Source organism: Aulonocara stuartgranti, assembly GCF_965226115.1.
Source record: "Aulonocara stuartgranti genome assembly, chromosome: 20".
Classification (NCBI taxonomy): Eukaryota; Metazoa; Chordata; class Actinopteri; order Cichliformes; family Cichlidae; genus Aulonocara; species Aulonocara stuartgranti.
Genome location: NC_138956.1, coordinates 34,518,883 through 34,533,994, shown reverse-complemented (window position 1 = coordinate 34,533,994; position 15,112 = coordinate 34,518,883). Strand labels below are relative to the sequence as shown.

The following is a 15,112-nucleotide window of genomic DNA, read 5'->3' as shown; positions in this document are numbered from 1 at the left end:
CATATAGATATGATCTAAAGTTAAGCAGTTAATCAAACCAGTTAACCAGTTAAAGTTAACCAAACAGTGAGTGACAATAGAAATTAAGTCTAAGCCTCCCGATGTGAAGGCATTCAAAATGAAAACACATTATTGGCCATTTCTGCATGCTTATTTACATTCTAGGAATTGCTGGATAACCTATGCTGTTCAATAACATTGATTAGTTTGCACCAAATATAACCAGTGTCAAAATGCATAAACATTTATGACACAATCATTGGCTGATGAGACGAAGACATCCTGCAGCCTGAGCCCGACATACTTAGATTTGCATTGGTGTTATTAACAGTCACAGTCATCAGTGAATCAGGGTTGGGGTAACGGGCGTATCTACCTCCTCTGTAGACCAGAAGTACAACCTCTCCCTGCTTGGTGTGTTCCTGCAGCACTCTCTGCACCTGAGGAAGGAAACAAACTCGTGTTTATTACTTCTGATGGAACTTCTTTAGTGTCAGATCTGTTCCTCACTCATCACGTCACATTAGACATCGGTTAGTTTTCATTAACCAATGGCTATGTCTGTCAGTAGTAACAAGGAGGGCTTAGGCAGGTAAACTACTGTGATTTGGATTTCTTTTTTAGGTTAAACAGGACCATCTCTCTTTCCTTGACACACAGAAATAAAACACCTCTAGGATATACGGAGAAATATCCACAAAACTCCCATGAGCACCCATGAGAGCTTCCCTCTTCCCAAAGACCAACTGTTCACTGCTGAGCTAACGTCAGTCAGAATATCAAGGTCGAGCGAGATGATAAAGCCATGAAAATCTTTTACCTGGGAGAAGCTGAAGCTTTGGACGTCTGCTCCATTGATCTTCACTATAATGTCTCCTGACTGCAGCGACAGGCACTGCCTCCGATCCCAAACCCGCCTGACTACTGCCTGTTGACCCCCATTTCCTCCTGCTGTCACACTGAACCCCAGTCCCCTGCTCTCACTGCGGCTGAGAGCCACCGGCACGAGCTCCCCGCCGTGGGCTGTCCCCGGGGACCCGGCTCCAAGGGGGAGCACCAATCCCGGGTTTCCTCTGGATGCTGTGGAGGGTGCTTGGTGATTGGCCGGGCACCCGTTAAAGCCACAGGGTGGGATGTCTCTGGGTGGGGTCAGAGCGAGGGAGGTCTGAGGCATCAGTGGGCGATGCACAGGCGGACCAGGAGGTGTAGAAGAGGAGGGGGTGTTGTTTGTGCTGCTGGAGCTGGTGGAGTTTTGGAGGAGGCCCGTCTCGGGCTGAGAGAGCGCAAGTTTGGTAAGAGTGTGTGAGGATGAAGAAGTGATGGGGAGCGTGGAGGAGGATATGGGGAGCGTGGATGTGGACAGGTCACTCTCTGAGGACTTGGAGCTCTGATGTTGGAGAAGGGAAGTGGAAGAGAGGGCGGGGAGAGTGTTGCTGTTGTAGCGAATCAGAGAAGACCTGTGAGGAAGAGCAGAGTGGAACAGGCTGAGCACCATTACTTCTGAGATCACTGCTAAAGCTGCGCAGGATTTTTCCCAAAGGACAGAAGAACCTTTGAGGTTCGTTTTCACAAAAAGAATCCGGGAAGCACCACGATGTGTGAGGTACTGCTGATGCCCTCACTGACCTTCGAGTTCCTGCATTGGATAGGCCGCCATCAGAGTCACTGTGATTGGTAAGCGTCCTCTCCGCTGGGTGTGGTGGACCCAGTGGGGTATCAGAAGACGTGGGGGTGGGTGGGCCCGTGAGTCCATTTGTCATTGGCTGAGTGGCATAAGAGGGCGGGGTTTGTGCCAGGCCTGGATTATAGAGAGAAGAAGATGAATCTGTTAATTTGTGTTTTATTTTTAACAGCTGTCAGAGAAAAGCAAAGTTCTTAGGTTCAACTCTGATGTGATGTGTTCTTTTACATGAGCTATAAATAAGTTCAGAGAGCGAGACAATGGGACCCTCCACGCAGACACGGCGACGGGTCCCACAGCAGGATAAGCCATTGTGTTTTGTTTATCTTATTTTGATAACTTTCTCACTTTGTAGAGACTTTTCATTGTAAACTCTCGCGCTTTTGTTCTGCCTTTGGAGGCCTTTGATCGGCTTTCCAACAAGAAATGTTAAATACCCCCGCTGGGACCCCTGAGCCGGCAGCTCATTACATCATCCTCCCTGGCTACAAATAGCAGAAATTAGTAAAATTACAAAATAATCGTTGTGTTTTTACAATCCTTTATTATTTGTTAATGTGCCACATTATTATGCAGTGAATTAAAATAAATTATTAATGTTTCTAAATTAAATTTGTATCACACAGCTGTGATGAGAGTAGAGGACTGTAAATGTAAACCATGTGGTTTCCACGGTTGCTCTGACCTGGCGTGCTGCCGTTGGCGTCCAGAGTGCGGCTGTAGGTGAGGTGCGTCAGGCCTCGGCTCAGGTTGCCGGACTCGCTGGGGGTCTGCGGCTGCTGAAAGGTCGGATATGAGGTTAGACACTTTTCCCCTGGTAGTGTATGTCCCACGAGTGGAGCCCACCTCACAGATGAACCACTGATTTAAGGGTCTAAATATTTGCACGGCTCACTTTTAAATGGCTGTGCAAGTCTTCTCAACCCCAATTATTAAAGATTGGCTGTCTGCATTTGCAAAACAAGAACAAGACACGATAACTCATTGTTTTTATCTCGGCTCTGCTTAATTTTGTCTCTGCTTGTTTGTATAAAGAGGAAATGTTAGTGTGTGCTAAAAGGCAGCTATTTCTTGTATTTTATGCCTGTTTTCACTGGCTGTGAAGTCATTGATCTCTTACACAGGCCTTAAAGTTTCCCACAGCAGGCAGAAGAGGAGTCATGGGGAATCTTTTAACTTGAAAGCACTGAAATGTTTCACCCTCTCTATGGGAAAAAAGTTAAAAAAAATCACACTAAAATAACTGATATTTAAACAGTTTTATGCCCTTAAGTAATTAAAGTAAATTTAGGGCTGTACCGTCTCCAGGCTCTGTTTGGGACAGCCGTCGGGGTTATAAAGCATCGGGTATCCTCTCCTCAGCACCACATCCACGCTTTGACCCATCGGTACCGACTTCAGCATCTCCACCACTTCTTTGTGAGAGCGACCCAGCACACAGGTGTCGTTGATGTAGACCAGGATGTCCGCTTCGAGGAAGCAAAATCTACTGGTTAGAGTCTTAATGTCTAACAGGACATGCAGGAGTGCATATGTGCAGCTGCTGCAGCTGAAATCTGTGATTACCAAAGAAATTAGTTTACAGTTAGAATCCAAAGACATGAAGCACACATTTTTACACTCAGTTTGACTTCCTGAAGCATCTCTGTCTGTCCACAACAAGCATAATCCATCATTTGAGTGAGAATATTGATGTTTTACGTTCTCTCGCCTTTCAGTGAGCAGTAAGGTGAACAGGCACAGGTACAAAATCCAGGTGTGAACCAAGAGGACTACAAGTGTAAATGAGATTTAATGTTTTGTGTCTTCTCATTCTGGGTGACAAAGTTTCATCTATTTAAAATGAAAACCACAACACGTGAACAGGTCTTAAGCTTGTTTTTTCCGTAGCTCTGTTTCATTCCTGATTCCACGCTGATCTCAGAGCATGTGAACCAACCCACAGGGAGGAGGCGTGGGTACGTGGGTCAGATTAAACTGTGTGTGAGAGCGCACGTGTGTGGATTAGTTGTAGATCATGAGATTAGTACTCAGCTCTTTATTTTTCTTAATCAACAGCACCGTAATCCTCCACAGAGAGAGAATCTCAACCTCTCTCCTCTGACCACCTGACCCACGACAACAACTCCCACTTTATGATGCTTTTTATGTGATTATGAGAGTCCAGATTGTGATTTGGGTTTTGAAACGTCCTGCTTTTACATTTGAACACATTTTACCTGGATTTCAGAAACCTGGATCCAAAACCATGTAACAGATTCAGGTTTGTGACATAACTGAAGGTAAACTGTACTGTGATCAGTACCTGTGTTGAGAGCAGGCGGTCCTCCAGGTGTGACGCTGTACACCTGCAGAAACTCTCGGGGTCGACTTCCTCCAACTATGTTGAAGCCGAAACCTCGAGGACCTTTAGAGAGCCGAGTATGGATGGAGTAGCCCTTCAGCTGACTGGGCTGGTCGGTGAACTCTGGGACTGAGAGGCGAGAGAAGACATGGGGGAAAAAGAAAGGAGGCAGGCAAAGGAGGAAAAAGGATGAAGAGAAGGGAAAGAGGAAATGTTAGTCCTATCCTCGAAGGATGCTTGTATAACTCCAGAGGTTCATGTGCAGGAAGGGAGAACGTGGACTCTTTCTTTCCGTGTAAAACTCACAGAGGACAGGCATGCATCTATATTGTTCTTTTTTCTTTCTGATTGGTGTGACAATAAAAACAAAAAAAGTGGAGTTTGTGTGTCAGTGCTGCCCTCTGCTGGCTGCTGCTGCCAGAATGAAAGCATCCAAGGCAGTTTGTGTGGAAACGGGAAGTTTCAACACAAATACCACCTCAAATAAAAAGCATTTAACTAGAATTTAAAAATAACATATAACCATTTGAGGGTATGACTGTAATATTTTTAAATGTCCTTCAGAGAAGCAATTATGTGACATAATCATGAACAAAACAAGATGAATTGCATGTGAATGAATGATCTAAAACCGCCTTACGTTCTGTAGAAGACGTCGTCTCTTTGTTCTGAGTTCGAGGATCCAGCCAGCTGGTCGTCTTTGAATTATGGCTGATGGACAGAGGAACACACACATCCTAATTACCACCACCACCACCACCACCATCATCAACACACTGGACAATATAATCTGACAGATTGAGGATAAGTTAAAATGTAGTGCTTTTTCTGCCTGCTACTGGAAATTATTATTTTTGCAAAGACAGGAAACATTCAGCAACTCAGCTCAGTTTCCTGTTTGTGGGTCTCATGTCTCAGTTTGCAAGAAAATAAAACAAAAAACTGACTCACACAACAAAAACAAGCAGGACTGGTTCACAGAATAAGACATTTAAAGGATCAAATATTTTGTATGTACCAGACTTCGTTGGAAAAAAGATAAATTTAAAGTTTAAACAGCATTACAGCGTCCATGGCTTTCCTCAACATATTTTTCTGATGGCCATAATCAAACGGATTAAATCAGCTGACACCAGAAGAAGAACTGATAAGTATTTCTCACTCGATGTAATACGGCTCCCCTGAATCACTGTAGGCCAGCTCCCAGTTTTCCGGCAGCGGACCTCCCACTCCCGCTCTTCCCCTCCCTACTCCTCTTCCCCCTCCTCCATTCTCCATTCCTACCGCGGACTCCCATGACTGGCTGAGAGGCAGGGTTGTGGGCGGGGCTCCAGCTGATCCTGCTGGTAGAGAATCTCGTCAACGCGCAAACACACCTGTGCAGGTAAGACTGGGATGTGTTACATGTGAGCTTCTCTACCCGTCAGCCCGCTGTCCTCCTCACTGTTGTCCCCTTCCTCCACAGCTTTCTCCAGGTTACTCAGAGACTTGCTCCTTGTCCTGAAGTTCCTCAGCAGGTTTCGATGTTCCTGGTATGTGATTGGTGGACTCTCTGGGCCAATGTGGACGGGGCGGGGCGTCCCATAATAATTCCCTGTGATTGGATGAAACAGAACAAACTGCTGTTTGAAACAGCTCAGGTTTGATGAACTTTTATAGTCAGAGATTTACACATTTCATATCTTCCTCCAGTTCTTACTACTCCATCCTTTCCAAAGGCTCAAACAGTCAGATTTTGTTAGGAAGTTTCCCCAAGTGAGTGAAGTGACCTGAAAGTAATTATGTTGTAAGAGTGCTGGTCACCAAATATATGCCCCCCACCTACGCCACTACTAACTAAGGCGGCCATGCTAAATGATGTTTAGGCTGCAAGATGTTCACCACAGCGTTCTCTTTCATTTAGGCGAGTGCTAATCGAGCTGTGCGCTGCTGAGCGGTGAGCACAGATCCCACTGAAAGGATGTTAGGCCCGCGTGGAGTCTGGAGACAGTTTGGTCAGAAACAAGCACATACAGTGGCTTGCAAAAGTATTCGGCCCCCTTGAACTTTTCCACATTTTGTCTCATTACAGCCACAAACATGAATCAATTTTATTGGAATTCCACGTGAAAGACCAACACAAAGTGGTGCACACGTGAGAAGTGGAACGAAAATCAGACATGATTCCAAACATTTTTTACAAATAAATAATTGAAAAGTGGGGTGTGCGTAATTATTCAGCCCCTGAGTCAATACTTTGTAGAACCACCTTTTGCTGCAGTTCCAGCTGCCAGTCTTTTAGGGTCTGTCTCTACCAGCTTTGCACATCTAGAGACTAAAATCTTTGCCCATTCTTCTTTGCAAAACAGCTCCAGCTCAGTCAGATTAGATGGACAGCGTTTGTGAACAGCAGTTTTCAGAGCTTGCCACAGATTCTCGATTGGATTTAGATCTGGACTTTGACTGGGCCATTCTAACACATGGATATGTTTTCTTTTAAACCATCCCATTGTTCCCCTGGCTTTATGTTTAGGGTCGTTGATGCTGGAAGCTGAACCTCCGCCCCAGTCTCAAGTCTTTTGCAGACTCAAAGAGGTTTTCTTCCAAGATTGCCCTGTATTTGGCTCCATCCATCTTCCCATCAACTCTGACCAGCTTCCCTGTCCCTGCTGAAGAGAAGCACGACGGCAAACTGCAAACGGGACTTCTTATGGTTTTCTGTTAACAATGGCTTTCTTCTTGCCACTCTTCCATAAAGGCCAACTTTGTGCAGTGCACGACTAATAGTTGTCCTGTGGACAGATTCCCCCACCTGAGCTGTAGATCTCTGCAGCTCGTCCAGAGTCACCATGGGCCTCTTGGTTGCATTTCTGATCAGCGCTCTCCTTGTTCGGCCTGTGAGTTTAGGTGGACGGCCTTGTCTTGGTAGGTTTACAGTTGTGCCATACTCCTTCCATTTCTGAATGATGGCTTGAACAGTGCTCCGTGGGATGTTCAGGGCTTGGGAAATCTTTTTGAAGCCTAATAATAATAATAATGGATTGGATTTATATAGCGCTTTTCAAGGCACCCAAAGCGCTTTACAATACCACTATTCATTCACTCTCACATTCATACACTGGTGGAGGCAGCTACAGTTGTAGCCACAGCTGCCCTGGGGCAGACTGACAGAAGCGAGGCTGCCATATCGCGCCATCGGCCCCTCTGGCCAACACCAGTAGTAGTAAGCCTGCTTTAAATTTCTCAATAACTTTATCCCTGACCTGTCTGGTGTGTTCTTTGGACTTCATGGTGTTGTTGCTCCCAATATTCTCTTAGACAACCTCTGATGCCGTCACAGAGCAGATGTATTTGTACTGACATTAGATTACACACAGGTGCACTCTGTTTAGTCATTAGCACTCATCAGGCAACGTCTATGTGCAACTGACTGCACTCAGACCAAAGGGGGCTGAATAATTACGCACACCCCACTTTTCAGTTATTTATTTGTAAAAAATGTTTGGAATCATGTCTGATTTTCGTTCCACTTCTCACGTGTGCACCACTTTGTGTTGGTCTTTCACGTGGAATTCCAATAAAATTGATTCATGTTTGTGGCTGTAATGAGACAAAATGTGGGAAAGTTCAAGGGGGCCGAATACTTTTGCAAGCCACTGTATGTAGCTTGCTGGAGATCGTGTTGTAGGGTCCTGGCGGTGCTCCTAATAGCCCGTGTCCTGGTATCTCTTCCACACTCTTTGGCCTGTGTTTCCTTGTGACGGCACGTATCTCATCCTAGATGAGGTGAAATATCCGTGTAACTATGATTGGTCTGCAAGTATTGTCTCGTGACACTGACAGTGATGAGGACATAAACAGAAAGCAAAATTAGAGAAAAATCAGCCCGGAGGGATGAGGAGAAATCAATGACCTGCGAAACCGTTTCCTCTTTGGAGGTCGTCATGTTGTTGCTCTCCAGAGCGCCTGTTCTCACTTTGATTTGCACCAAAGCAGCTGAAAAGCATTCAGAGTGGTTTGTGCTTCCGGCTGATGTCCCTGAGGGTTATCTGACTTTGTGGTGGACTGTGATGATCAAGTGATCCCTTAATTTCTTTGAGCTGTCTTTCTCAGATCATCCGCTTGCCTTCCTGTGGTCCCAATTTGTGTTAATTTGAGATTTTATACCTACTGTTGTATCAGCTTTTTAAAATTAAGCTTTACACCAACCAGCGCAATTTCAGTTTCTTATACGAGGATTAAACAAAACAATTAATCAAATTGTATGAATACTGAATCATCTAATAATGTGAAGGCACAGCAGTCTTTTGTTTTGAAATGTTTTCAACAGGAACTGAAAATAGATCAACTGTCAAATTAAAATGTTCGGGAGCATTAGTGAGAGACGCAGAGACGCATCGTTCGGTGTGAAACAGACTCTATGTGTGAATTCTGTTTCTATTTTAGTTTCATTAATCCCATCAGATTAATACGGTGGAGTGCTGTGTGGGGGGAGGACAGAGGGGGAGGCAAGTTTCATTTCTGAGGTTTGGAGGATTAGAGACACAAAATCCTCTTTTCCTCATGCCTCCTCCAAAAAAAACAAAAAACAAACCCGAACACAGTTTAAATTAGTCATTCCACACTGTAAAAAACATCACACCGTGATGAATAAATCACACTTTTCATTCACTGGAGTTTCATCTAATCTGAGTACATTTTCATTACACTGCAGTATTCCTGAGGGTGTGTTTGTTTTCCTTACCTTTGAATTTGCCGCTCTCCAGCAGAGCTCCGGACTCCTCCAGAGAGAAAAATTCCTCGATGGAGACAAAGTTGTAGTCCACACCTGAAATCTCTCCATCTCGAGGCTGCCTGGTCGTACCTTCAGGGAGGGCAGAGTCATGTGATCACTGGGTGTACGCTGGACAGGTTTTGTGTTGTTGGAGAAAGTGAATCAGAAGATGAGGGTACAAACAAGGGTATGTTCTTCCTAAAGATGGCACGATACCACTTTTTTAAGTCTGATACCGATATCATAAATTTTGCCGATACCGATATGAATCCGATATCGTGTTTTTTAATCAATAAAACTGTTTTTTAATATCTTGCTGCTTTTTGTATAAGTTCATACTCAAGTTTAAATAAACAACAACACTAAAGCTATTCTGTTATACCTGTATGTAAAAAATACAACAAAATATTTCATAGTTCAGCAATACTGATCAATCTAATAAACTTAAACCTGCTCCATCCTCCCTATTCTGGTATTTTAAAGAGTACTTAGCAGAAATATTAAGCAACCTAACTAATAGGGTTGCAAACTCCCAGCAAAAAAAATAGGGAACCACCCCCCACCCTCCACCTCATGATGCTTAATCGACGTAATCAACTTTAATTTGATGCAGTGTGAAAAAAGATGCACAGAAATAAATTATTTTTCAAGAAATATTAAATAGATTCAACATCTTTCTTCTACAGAAGTGCAGACTGCACAGATGGTACCTTCCCAAAGGAAAAAGTACTATAGCTTACTAGGGTATATTAGACTTAACAGTTACTATATACAGTAATGGACTTCTATTCATTTTACATCAAATTAAAACTTTGGGTGTTAGATTCAGATAATTATTAAAAGCTCGACATTTTAAATGAGAATAAGAAAGAAAAGTATGCCTTTGTGCCCCCTTTTCCCTGTTCATGCCCTATCGGCCCCCCTGGCTAAACTTTGCTAGATCCGCCCCTGCACAGTTACCAGCCGTCAGCTGTAGAAAAAGATCCTCAAGTAGAAAGTAATATTAAATAAATTCTAACAACAGCTTATCAAGGTTAAAGGTGCTGCTGTTGTTCAGCTGCTGGTTTCCTCTTTCTGGCACGAAGTGAGCCAAAAACAAACAAGAGAGACGGACTCGTGACAGAAAAGCCGATCAGCTGATCATTGATCAGTTTCATGATTGAAGTAGCAGCCGGAGAGGGAGGGAGAGAGAAGAGGCAGTCACTCCATATATCGGTTGTTAAACTTAACGCGCGAATGCTTTACAAACATTCAGAGATGAACTTACACACTTGCTTTACTTCTCTCTGGGATCACTTCCTCGGAGATGAAATGCTGGTTTGGTAGCGAGGCTACAAATACACACAGCCGCTCTATCACGTGAGCACACTGCTCCGACGTGCTACGGTTATGAGCCGAGTTACGCCGTGTCGCAAGTTTTGTGAGGTGCTTTTCTGATATTTAATGGATCGGATTACATTTTTTATTTCTCTCCGATCCAGTAATTTAGGTCAGTATCAGACCGATACTGATATGTAATATCGGATCGGTCCATCTCTAGTTCTTCCTATCTTGGTGGGGACCAAAATCTGAAATCTTACTGTGGGGACCACAGTCTCAGTCCCCACGGGGTTGAAGGCATTTTTCACACTCAAAATGTGGTTTTAGTGTCAGGGTTACAATTGGGTTATGGTTAGGTGTAGAGATAGTTGAATTCAGTTCTCTTTTACTAAAGCGTTTAATGCACAGTCCTGGGGGTCGCTGGATCATCCGGACACTCCTTTAAAGTTCCTGTTCCTGCTCCACTTCTCTTTCCCTCAACGGTCATCTTTGGCGTTGTACTGGGGTAAGGGTTAGGCATTCATTTTTGATGGTTAGGGTAAGTGGCTAGAGAAACCATTATGTCAATGAGATTTCCCCACGAGGATAGCAACACCAGACTGTGTGTGTGTGTGTGTGCATGCAGGTGTGTGTGTGTGCGTGCAGGTGTGTCTTACAGGGCACGGCGCGCAGGTACAGGTTCTCCCTGATGAGCTGCTGCAGCTGACTGTCCATGGAGCCCGGCGTGAAACACTTACTGAGGTACAACCTGAGGTCTTTACACAGAGATGAACCTGGGACACACACACACACACACAGAAATACAGGATATGATGTCACAGTCATGCAGCACGTGCCATTATGCTGAACTTGAGAACAGTTTTGAATTACCTCTATTTCACTCCGTTGCTTATATCTTAAACTGCCGCATACTCCTCACTACACTGATTTGACAACTGCAGGAAGTAGTTTCTTTTCAGAATAAAATGTTACATGAAAGTACAGTTAGCTTATTATAACCGAAAAGAAGTGTCTCTTTGGCCGTGTCTCCTCGACTGAAGCTGACTAAATCTTTGTTGATAATCACAGTTTTGCTTTTTTGTCTTTAATAATAATGACAAAAATACTGGCGTGCGCCAATGATACCCGTCAGCCTCCCAGTCAGGAACCTTCTTTCCCCACTTCTATCCATACATATGGTATCAATTTCAAAATCCTGCATCGCCTTGTTCTCAAGTTATCACATTCAAAAGAATTTAAGAAAGCTTGACCTCTGACCTTGAGGTCACCTTTTACAGCTGAGGGGTGAAAAATGATGTCAGATAAAACCAAATCATGAGATTCAAGATTCAAACAAGATAAAAACAACTGAAAGAGTTATTAAGCAGTGCAGATTACTCTTCTTTCAGTCAGCCAGTAATTAACTTATATTATTATATATATTTGTTTTAGCTTCATAAAAATCCCTTTGAGCATCTCAATGTGAACATTACACGTGTCAGGTTAATGAGACATTTTATGGAGCCCGTTTCAGCCAATAAAGACAAACAAATAAGAAGTGAAATAAGTGACCAATTTTCCTTCTTTTATGTTTTCCAGATGAACAAACTAAACATCAAACATCCCCATCAGGTCATTAACAAACTTTTCTCTCACCTGGTGAGACAGTCTTGATTCTGATTGGATGAGGACAGGAGTTCAGGACTCCTCTGACATCACCGAGGGTCATTCCCAACACAGGTGTCCCTCCAATCTCCAGGATGATGTCGCCCACCGTGGGTCCGCCCCCGGGGGCGGCCGTGACGAACGGGAACTCGCCATAGTCAGCCCCGCCCCCGATGGCCAGCCCCAGCTCCCCCGAGCCACCGGTGCCGCCGCCCAGCGGGACGAAGCTCTCCTGCACCTGCAGACGACACAGAGGATGAAGTTCTCACAGGAAATGGTTCACCTCCGTTGTCACTGCAGGCGTTGCACGTTTCAGTACCTTGGAGCGCCAGTGCAGCTTCTTCACCGTCGCTTTAGACATGGCGGCTGAGCTGCAGACACAAGAACACAGGAAGTCACTGAGCGAGCTCAACAGCAGACTTCATCGGCTCATGCTGACAGGTGATCTGAACTAAACGCTGGCAGAATGACTCTGATCATTCTGTGAGCAGTTCAGCTGTAGCTGCTCCGTGAAGCAGATCTCCACACGTCAAGAAAAACTGATAATTTAACTTCTGCCCTGACAGCAACTCAGATTTACATTCTTGGATTAAAATTCAGATCCAGTTCTTCAGTTTTCCAATTAACTGATCCATCAATGTGTCACTGTTTTCTGCCAGAGAGGACTCGGAAAGATTGAAGCGGACGACAGTAATTTGGATAAATAGCTTTCGTATCTTACTTGAACGATAATGCAGTCTTTTTTAAATTCTTCTTCTTGTTATTAGTTTTAAGCTACAAATGTGCTGCAGTTGACATCTCGTGACATCCACCCACTACTCAGAGCCTCAGGATTTTAAGGACCAGACCAGAAGTTGATTCTGGAAAACTCAAGTTTGCGTTTTCCTTCCAGCAGAAAAATCAGAAGTGTTGTTTCCTCATTATTGACATAGGATGCATTGGAAGCTTCCTTACCCCCTAACAAGCCTCCTACTTTGATTCTTTAACTTCTTGCTATCTAACTAGGATTCATCCTAAATCTTTAATAGGACAGGAACCTTCTTTCCCCACTTCTATTCATGACTTACCTTCTTCTTTCCTTACTACAGGAAGCTCATTTTCTCCTATTTATTTGACTAGGAAACTTCTTTACCCTTACTTTCCTAGCCTCCTCACTCAAAAGGCAAAACAAGGTGTCTAAGAAACTTCTTTCCTTTTTTGTTTCCTTTAGAAGAAGAAGATTCTGTGTCCTCATACCCTTACTAGAAGGAAAGACCTTGTCTTTTTTGCGTCCTTGCTCAGTAAAACTTCTAAACTGCCGACCACGAGACATTTTTGTTGTGCCGCATTTTAATTTTGACCCCGAGCAGCAGAAAAACATGTCATCGGCAGAGTTCAGCTTCCTGTTTGAGACCAGCTCCTCCACAGACTCATCGACTCGCTGCTCCAGTCTGAGGGAACAGCAGATGGTGGCAGACAGCAGGGAGCCACACACACTGTCACAGCGTTAAACACAATCATATACACACTCATGTATGCACAAACACAGACTCGTCACTGCCACCGTTGCATTTATACACAGTTATACCCACAGGGAAACACACACACACACACACACACACACACACACACACACAGGCACATACACAGGCTACCAGACGTAGTACATTAAATATGGATGAGCATATGTGAATGTGGGAGTCAGTGAAGAAACAAACAACGTCGTCCCTGAGCAGCAATTCACAATCTGAGCCTCAAAATTTATCTGACTGACAAAAACACAAGCAAGGAAGCTTTCCTGGAAGTGAGGACATGAGGCAGCTTATTTTAGGGATTAAAGAGAGAAGGAGACGAGGGGACAGCAAGGCTTCCTGGCTTGGAAGCGTGGAAGGAGGTTTGAATGTAGGCAGCTCCACAAACCTACTCTAATGAGGTTATTACAGAAAGACCTTCAGCTAAATGTTTATATGAAACGACCCATGCAATTCAATTTTTTTACAAGGTGCGATTAAAAAGTTCCAGGGATAGTTGCATAAAATTCAAAAAGCCAAGGCTGATTAAAATTTAGCCACTCACGATTCAAGGTCATCTTCGTTCCAGAGCCAACATCCTGTCCTGACCGCTCAGTTCAACAATTCACCACAGACCTCACACTTAAATGGACCTGAGCTAGATGTTGTGTGGAGGCTCATCAATGCTGATGAGAGCTGTGTCTGCAGCTACAACCGAGAAGTTTTCAGATCCACAGTTTCTACACCCAAAGGTGAGGAGTCAAGCATCTTTTATTTTGAAATTCGCGCTCTAGCGCACCATCAGTGATGAGACTGACGACTTTACATTAAGTACAAACAAGCACTGAGATGCTATCTTAACGCCTGCACCTTTCAGTTCCTGTGACTTCAGCCACCTCTGGCCCAGTGGTGAAGATCCATCAAGGACCAAAAAAGTGATGTTTTAAGCTCAATCATGTAGCTGTTTTGATTACAGCTCGTTCATTAGTACAGATCAGTAGAGAAGGTGTCTGTCTCCCGAATCCTTAGCCTGTTCCCCAGAAGAGGGGCGTGAAAGCTGAAGGCTCTGCCTCCCATTCATCTTTTAAATATCCTGCAAACCCTCAGTCTCAGAGCGAAGTGTATAAAACATATTGTCTGCAATAGACTGCGACCAGTCAGAGCTGTACCCCACCTTTAGCCCTGTGACAGCTGGGATATACTCCAGCTCCACCTTAACTGGATAAGCAGAAGACAATAGATGGCCACAGTCATCTCAATAAAGCTTCATCACGTAAGGTAAGGACCCTAAAACATTAGAGAGAGAAGCCCAGTGAGCAGCATGTGGTGAGCGTAGGGGAGAAAACCTCCAGCATAACCCGGCTCACGAAGCAGCAGCCATCTGCTGCGACTGACTGGAGGGAGGGAAAAGAGGATCACAGAGAAACAACTCACAAACTACCTGAACTAACTCACAACCTCTTTGGATGTGGTAATGGAGCCGGAGAAGTTAATGATGTAAAGAAGGTAATGGGAATGTAAAGAAGGAGTTAAGGAAGGAAATGAGGATGTGAATAAAGTAGCAAGGAGGTAAAAAAAAAAAAGGCAGTGAGGAGCTACAAATAGTAGCAAAGAATTAAAGAAGGTAATGATGAGGTAAAGAAGGTTGTGAGGAGACATATTAGGCAGCACAGAGTTAGAGAGGTAAGAAATAAAGAGGTAAGAAATGTACCGAGGATTTAACCCTCCTGCCATCCTTTAAAAAACTCACACCCATCACCCTAGGGACCATTCTCAGCCACGCCATAAAAAGACCATATATCCATATTTTATTCCACTTTAAATTAGCCAACCTTGTAAAACTACTTCTCCCTGAAATATTCATGTAAAGTTTTAATTAT

The 15,112-nt window shown here is 44.0% G+C and overlaps 1 protein-coding gene across 7 annotated transcripts in view; it reads right to left on the bottom strand.

The window, feature by feature from the left end:
- The window catches only part of LOC309697216 (membrane-associated guanylate kinase, WW and PDZ domain-containing protein 3-like), a 60,569-nt gene that overhangs the window by 22,153 nt on the left and 23,304 nt on the right, over positions 1 to 15,112 (bottom strand). For 4 of the 7 annotated variants that reach the window (XM_082518950.1, XM_082518955.1, XM_082518952.1 and 1 more), the window contains 13 exons: positions 12,062 to 12,113; positions 11,734 to 11,980; positions 10,755 to 10,871; positions 8,749 to 8,868; positions 5,446 to 5,619; positions 5,188 to 5,368; positions 4,666 to 4,736; positions 3,987 to 4,154; positions 2,981 to 3,150; positions 2,367 to 2,460; positions 1,627 to 1,798; positions 821 to 1,457; positions 377 to 440 (listed from right to left, as the gene is read on the bottom strand). In XM_082518950.1, coding sequence (XP_082375076.1) covers positions 377 to 440; positions 821 to 1,457; positions 1,627 to 1,798; positions 2,367 to 2,460; positions 2,981 to 3,150; positions 3,987 to 4,154; positions 4,666 to 4,736; positions 5,188 to 5,368; positions 5,446 to 5,619; positions 8,749 to 8,868; positions 10,755 to 10,871; positions 11,734 to 11,980; positions 12,062 to 12,103 — 2,257 coding nt within the window. In that variant the 5' untranslated portion in view covers positions 12,104 to 12,113. The remainder of the gene's footprint in view (positions 1 to 376; positions 441 to 820; positions 1,458 to 1,626; positions 1,799 to 2,366; positions 2,461 to 2,980; positions 3,151 to 3,986; positions 4,155 to 4,665; positions 4,737 to 5,187; positions 5,369 to 5,445; positions 5,620 to 8,748; positions 8,869 to 10,754; positions 10,872 to 11,733; positions 11,981 to 12,061; positions 12,114 to 15,112) is intronic. The other 3 variants (XM_082518954.1, XM_082518956.1, XM_082518953.1) reach the window with 2 other exon arrangements.